Source organism: Siniperca chuatsi, linkage group LG14 (assembly GCF_020085105.1).
Source record: "Siniperca chuatsi isolate FFG_IHB_CAS linkage group LG14, ASM2008510v1, whole genome shotgun sequence".
Lineage (NCBI taxonomy): Eukaryota > Metazoa > Chordata > Actinopteri > Centrarchiformes > Sinipercidae > Siniperca > Siniperca chuatsi.
The window spans coordinates 9,087,691-9,094,609 of NC_058055.1; the positions used below are offsets into that span (position 1 = coordinate 9,087,691).

At 38.8% G+C, this 6,919-nt stretch overlaps 1 protein-coding gene across 1 annotated transcript; it reads right to left on the reverse strand.

The window, feature by feature from the left end:
- Nucleotides 1-459: 459 nt before the first annotated feature.
- Nucleotides 460-6,141, reverse strand: LOC122888705 (LIM/homeobox protein Lhx1-like). The gene is made up of 5 exons (XM_044223455.1): nucleotides 5,473-6,141; nucleotides 4,134-4,354; nucleotides 3,436-3,710; nucleotides 2,325-2,481; nucleotides 460-2,060 (listed from the first exon to the last, which is right to left on the reverse strand). The coding sequence occupies exons 1-5, from the start codon at nucleotides 5,640-5,642 to the stop codon at nucleotides 1,684-1,686; spliced, it is 1,200 nt and encodes a 399-aa protein (XP_044079390.1). The 5' UTR covers nucleotides 5,643-6,141; the 3' UTR covers nucleotides 460-1,683.
- Nucleotides 6,142-6,919: the final 778 nt, after the last annotated feature.

Consider the following 6,919-nt stretch of genomic DNA (forward strand, 5'->3'; position numbering starts at 1 on the left):
AACAATATCAAGCTGTCATATATTGATGCTGGGAAGTCAAAGCTGAGTGTGTCCCTCAGACAGAGCCTTTCCCATTCAAAGTGCCCCGCACACACAAATACCAGGCATGTTGTCAAAAACTTTAAACATCTCTGACACTCAATACAGTTAATTAAGGATAGTTAATTGTTACAATAAGTATATATGTATATTTATTTAGATAACAAAGTAAACCCATTTGAAGCTGTACTGTACTGCCACTGGTTTAATCAGATTTGAGAGGAGGATGACATACTGTGTGAGCATGTCTATGAAAGTTACAGCACTGTCAAACAGTGTACTGTCGGTTTAAAAAATGTTGTCAAGAGATTAAGTGTGCCTCAACAAATTCCCGTTCATTATACCTTTACAAAATCACGAATCACTCATACTTGAAAGAACAAGTACTGTATTTTCCCCCCAAAGTGATTAACAAATAACAATGATCAATATGTTTTATTATACAGTGAATGGTCGTAAACATTGGTCTCATGAACTTAATTGGAACAATTAAGTATATCTCATGAAAAAAAAAACCCATTGCTGCTGCTGGCAGTGTATGAGATCATCAGTGTAAATAATTTGACACTTTGATTCATAAAGACAAAACCAGTTTGTGTCTTAGCTGTTCGGCTAACTGAGCAGCAAAATATTGTTTTTACTACAAACGTCCTCAGATAATTAAAAGAGGAAGTGAACACTTAAAAAATACTGCATCTCACAACTAAAGGTGCAGGATTTTGCTGTGCATTCATTTGGCAACAGTTTATTAGTATTTTTAATGAGGACATAGTATAGTCTAGCACAGTGAGTGACCACATGGATAGAACAGCTACAAAAGTTTGGTTTGTTTGCAGTAAATGGTCTGTCCATCTGAATCAAGAGGTTTTATACAATGCTGATATTCAAAGCCCTGAATACTGGAGCTTTAAGTAAACAGTTGACTGTTCTGTACAGTTGTTCATTACTCTATACGGTTGGACTCATGTCTTGTTAAAGTCAAATCATTTTCTGTTACATATAACATTTTCATTTTCAAGATTTCCTTTTGAAGGCAAACATATCTTGGCAGTAAAATAATTAAAAGGAAATGCCTGTCAAATAAAAATTAACAAACACAATGTTTCCACGGTCCTGAGAGAGGTTTTTGGTCAAATGTATTGAACATGACAATCATAATCTGTTATTAAATGATACAATCTTGTATTACACATGAACTCATGGGTGGAGGGTGCTGTTTGTCAGTATGTATAAAACACTGAAAGGTGATAAAAAATGCTATCATGCACCTTCACATTAACATTTTACGGACACTTGCGTCAAATATGTGGCAGAAAAGGTTTTGTAAACATTAAAAAAACACTTTCTGCAGCATATGTATGTCTTTGTTTATTGCTTGATCAATGAGGCCCAGCATTGTGACTGTGTTAATGAATCAAAATTCACATGGATTATTTAAAACAATCTATTGATTGGCTAGTCAGTAAACAATTATACCAACATACAAATATAGAGATTTATAAATAGTTAAATAGAGCTTAACAGAAATGCAAACAAGCAAATAAATCAATAAATAAATAAATGTACATTTAAAAAAAAGAACAATAAAAAGCATAGATTTGCCTTCAAAATCCTAGAGTGCCTTGTAGTTGGGTGTCGGCTGGATTACCAGACAGTGCCTTCACTCATTTCTGAGGAGGGCTGTGACAGCTGGTTGGTGTATCCGTTGTCACTGAGAGACACAGTGGTGAAGGGTGTGCCGGGGCCACACATCTCACTGGAGATGCTATGCATTGAGCCCGGTATGATGGGCTCTGGACTGGGTGAGTCCGCGGGATGATGAGATACTGTGTCAGAGAAACACTGCAACTCTCCAGGGCAGTGGTGCCCTGGATGGTGGTGGTCTATGACTCCTAATGGGGTGCCAGCAGGGACAGAGGAGGGCACAAAGCCCAAGTCTGCTGGAGTCTGAGCCTGGGATGATGGTGGACCTTGGAAGTACTCATAATTCCCTCCTGAGCCATAGTATTCACCAGGATAATCTGCATTATAAATATCTGGATTAGTGTACAGAATACATCAGAATTTTAATAGAAAAATTTAAGAATGTATTACATTTTTTTTATTGTTTTTGTTCTTCTTTTACTACAAATCAACAGACCCAGAAACAGACTCAATACAAGATGAACCAATCAATTATAGTGCAAACCTGAAGAAGCACATTTAATTGACATTCTAGTAAACGAATATCAACTTTGAATGTCAAGAAAGTATTCTTAATCCGACACCCCCAAAACATAGCTCACCTCCGTAATAGGAGAAGTGTCCAAGCTCCTCTGGTTCCAGTCTCTCTCCCAGCGCTCTCATCCTCCTCTGGCCGCGGAAGAACACGTGTCTCCGGCCGCTCAGAGCGCTCAGCTGCTTCATGCGTCTCTCTTTGGACCTCCGATTTTGGAACCAAACCTTTAGGACAAAGTGAGAAGGGGCAAAAAGCAAATTTGACAAAATGAGCAACACGGATGACACAAGCAGGAAAGCAGAGCAGAAGTACCACAAGAAAAGTCTTCTTATACATGCGCATGCCTCGCAGGGCCATGGAAGTATCACAACAACATTTCTGAGTTCCCCGTTGCGTCGAAATTTAATATTTCGATAACTAGAATAGAACTAAAATAGAAGAACGATACAATCACTGTAAGTTGCTTAAAATATTACCTTGCACTTCTTTTATGTTACTTGCTGTGATTTTGTCACTTAACTTCGAGGGCAGGCCTACATGGCTGCTAGCCACAGTAATGGAAATGCGGTTCAGGTCAGTAGCCTACGCTGGTCTGAAGTTGGAATAACGATTTTGTAAATGGGTAAAAAGAAAACAGCCCATTGGGCACGTGAACTGATGACTATTTAGCCAAACACAATTCACTTTAAATGCATTTCGATGTCGAAAACGATGCGTCAATCAGGAAATTTCATCAAGGGAGCTTTTTAAAAATGTCCATGGACATCAGCGCTAAATGGGTCCTGCTTTAAAAGGTTTTAGGAGCGCAATGGGAGTAAAGATGATGGGGGGGGATATGGTTTGGAAACCTTATCTGAAAAAAGGGAAGAAATCAGCAGAGCATTAAGGAAAAATTCCTTAAGGGTGTCCAGGCAAGACGTGGTTCCCAAAAATGCCAAAGAGCCCTCAGCCACAATTGCTTTTTTTTGTCCATAAAAGCTTTGGTAGCGAATAGGCCAAATCTCCGCTCCTGACTTTATTCTCTGTGGTTTTAGTCCTTGAGGCACTGTGTAACCTGTTCGAGCACTGCTGCTCACTGTTCGAGATTTGGAAGTGGTGTCCGATAATGGATGTAAACGGATCACACGGTGCAGCAAATACACTTATTTTCCCTTTAATTTTTCCCTTCTGCCTTTTACCTGGATGACTCTCATGCTGAGGCCGGTCTCCCGTGACAGCTGCTCCCTGATGTGTCTGGTGGGTTTCGGTGTGGCCGCGAAAGCCGCTTTCAGGGTCTCCAGCTGCTTGGCTTTTATAGTGGTCCGAGGCCCGCGTCGTTTCCCGACGGCACTCTGCTCGTCATTCTCGTTGTTGCACACGTCTTTATCAGATAAATGTCCCGTTTCCGAGTCCTTCCCGTCGTCCTGCGGGTCCTGGGAGTCTGGAGACAGGCTTGGGTCGCTGCACGTCGTGACTGTCATGAGAATAAAAATATGCTGTATATTAGCACATGGCGCTTAATATTTACAGGATCTCCACCCCCTAGAAAAACAGTGACCTTTTCAATGCAATGTATTAAAATATCAGCAAATTGATGTCAGAAGTATGTTATTAATATTCTGAATAGCCCACTTTGACGGTAGAATATCACTATAGGCCTAAATAGGCCCACAATACACTAGCCAATTTGGGCTCTAAACATTTTATTTTTATTAGCCTATTAGAGCTAAATCTGCTGCTGATAATAATAATAATAATAATAATAATAATAATAATAATAATAATACATACTTTACCTTGCATTTATATAATAATTTGATTTATAAAATCTTAAAAAAGGATCTTTCCTCTCCTTTTTTAAACATTTAACACAGGAAATGTCTAATGTCTGACATACCTGAAAGGAGGATTGTGTCTTTTCCACTGTTGTTTTGATAGTCCTCTTTACAGACAAACTTGAATTCGTCCAGGATGTACAGTTCCTCTCCGGTGGACAGCTGTTTGTTACACATCACACACGTGAAACAGTTCAGGTGAAACACTTTGCTCTTGGCTCTGCGGACAAGATCACTGGGTAAAATCCCCTGGGCGCAACCGTCACACTTGGTCCCAAATCTCCTGTTCAAGAGGGAGAGCAGCAGTCAGGGGAAAGTTTCAGTACAGATGTGGTAGTCTATAATAATGCCTTAGACTTATTTTTTTAGTTTTATTATATTAGAAGTACATTTATGATGGATTTACAACACTGACTTCAATTCTGCCACAGGCTAAGAGTCCACAAAGAAATCAGGAACTGTAGTTCTATTCGAATGTATTATTTGAAGGCTACAATACAGAAATAATGTCTAATGTCTAATAATATCTATAGCCTGACCTAAAGTAAAATGCAATGACAAAGAATAGGAAAAAATAATATAAAGTACAGTTGTAATATAGTCGCATTATGAGTTCAAGTCCAGCATCCACACGTGCAATAAGGGTTAGCCCTGTTTGTAATATAGCTGCTATGTTCAGAATCAGAATCAGAATCAGAAATACTTTATTGATCCCCGTAGGGAAACTCTTTGTTCCAGTAGCTCGTCTTTACGTCAGTGCACACAAGAGAAAACGATATTATACACTATAAACAGGTCAGAAATAAATTAAGTAACATGTTGGTATAAGTATAAGATAAACTAAGTGTCGAGTACCAAGTGGGTTTACTGGTAGATGGTGAAGTACAGTATAAATACAATGTCACTAATTATGTAATAAATAATAGTAAAAGCGGAGGTGCATGTACTGTCGAGAGTAATGAAAAGCTTCTGGCCTGCGATACCATGTTTTTCCAACAAAGTCTTAAATACACTTTTCCCCCACAATTTTCACATTTTTTAAACAAAAAAACAAAAACAAAACACAAACACAAATACAATAAAAATAAAACAAACTGACAACTGCGACATTTGAACGAATAGGTAGCAGCTCCCACAGTGTAAACAAACGGTGTATTGGACCCCTGGCAGAACATGGTCCAGGACTTTTAATATAGGCCCCGTCAGCGTTTGGTCAACATCCGCTCATAGAGCATTCACATTTTTCTCGTTTTTGGAACTTACCTTGGACTGTCAAATTTCATGTATCTTCAATTTCACTTTCATTTTTATCCGCTCCAAAAATATTAAAATTGACAACAGCTGTATTTTCTCTGCGTTTTTCAAAATAAATATTAAACCACAAACACTTTGGATGCTTACCTAAAGAAGTCATTCTTACAATAAAGTCTTCCTTCTCGTGAAAAACACTTCTCTGTCAAAGTGCATTTGCATTCGCAGCACTGGACACATTTGATGTGCCATGGTCTGTCCAAAACTTTGAGCAGGAACCTATCAAGGATAGGCTTTTCACAGCTGGAACAGTGAAGCATTGTCTGGAGTTATTCCCAGCCCAGTGTGTGAGATATATACTCTGTTTGTTTCTTTCTCCAACGTCCCAGTCACCTCGGTGTTGACTTGTTTGGGTATGATCCAGGAAATCCAATGTATCCAAATTAATCTGAATAATTACATCACCATCCGTGATAAATGTAGCTCTTCTGTCCCACAGGACAACAATCCACATCTGGCCAACAGTTCCAAACGACAGGCTAACTGTTGAAAAAACAGCATTTCTGAAACAAAATTATAGACTGGAGATCATAACGGGCCCATCAAGATGATCCGAAGTGTGCGATTTTATGGGTAAGCACAGAAAGAGATTGCCTACCCAGTAGGGGCTGATACATCAACTCACTGCTGTACGATATATCCTGAGTAGTGTCTAAAATAGAGAAAAAGAACGATGAAATGCTATCAGCGCGCTCAGCCTTGTCATTTGTGTCCCATTTTCCCTGTGATGAGCTCTCTGTCTGAGAGAAGCGCTGTAATGAGCGCACCTCTTAAAGCTCAGCCTATTGGCTATTAAGAAACCTGTGACGTCAGCTCCAGGAAAAACCTATGAGCAGCCCTTTCATTTCACTCCACCACATGCACACAGTATTATGTAAAGAAAAGTAAAATACCATGGTTGTAAGATAAAATAAAATAAAATATAATAAAATCAAGTCAAATCAGTGCCAAGATGCAAAACTGAGTAGCACTCCCATAAACTAGTTGTGAACCTCTAAACCTTTAAACAAAATAAAACAGTTTGTCTTTTTTTATGTCTGAGAAGAGCGCGAGAAAAAGAGAAACAGGCTAGTAACACGAGAACTTTAAATAAAGACATGACGTTATTGCTTCCACCAGGAATATCTTGTAAAAGCAGAGTTTAGTTAAAGATCATTGGAAAAATAAAAAGGGGGCGACCAAAGGGAAGTTTCTTCCATGATTTATTAGGATGATGATACTGGCATCCTGAAGAGCTGTTGCGAGCTATTCAGTCTGAAAAACTGTATCTGTAAAGAAATAATTGTACATACAAAATAAAAAGTAAAAAAAAAAGTCTACCAATGTTCTCCTTACAATAATTTTCTTTTTTCTTTGCGCAGGCTCAGCCAGCTTCTCTCTGAAGGATAGCCTGCTGAGGGTCAATGATGATATCATGTGAATAAATTATTTCCTTTGGAAAAGGCTGGGTTAAGACTGCATCAGTGGCAGATGACAAATTATCAGTAGGCCTATCCCTGCAGTATGGGGAGAGGACAGATGAACATGCCGAACACAA

Coding starts and splice junctions, on each gene's coding strand:
- LOC122888705 (XM_044223455.1), bottom strand. CDS start 5,642: ATGCTTCACTGTTCCAGCTGTGAAAAGCCTATCCTTGATAGGTTCCTG. Junction 4,355..5,472: donor TGTAAGAATGACTTCTTTAG/GTAAGCATCCAA, acceptor CCTCTTGAACAG/GAGATTTGGGACCAAGTGTG. Junction 3,711..4,133: donor AGACACAATCCTCCTTTCAG/GTATGTCAGACA, acceptor TTCTCATGACAG/TCACGACGTGCAGCGACCCA.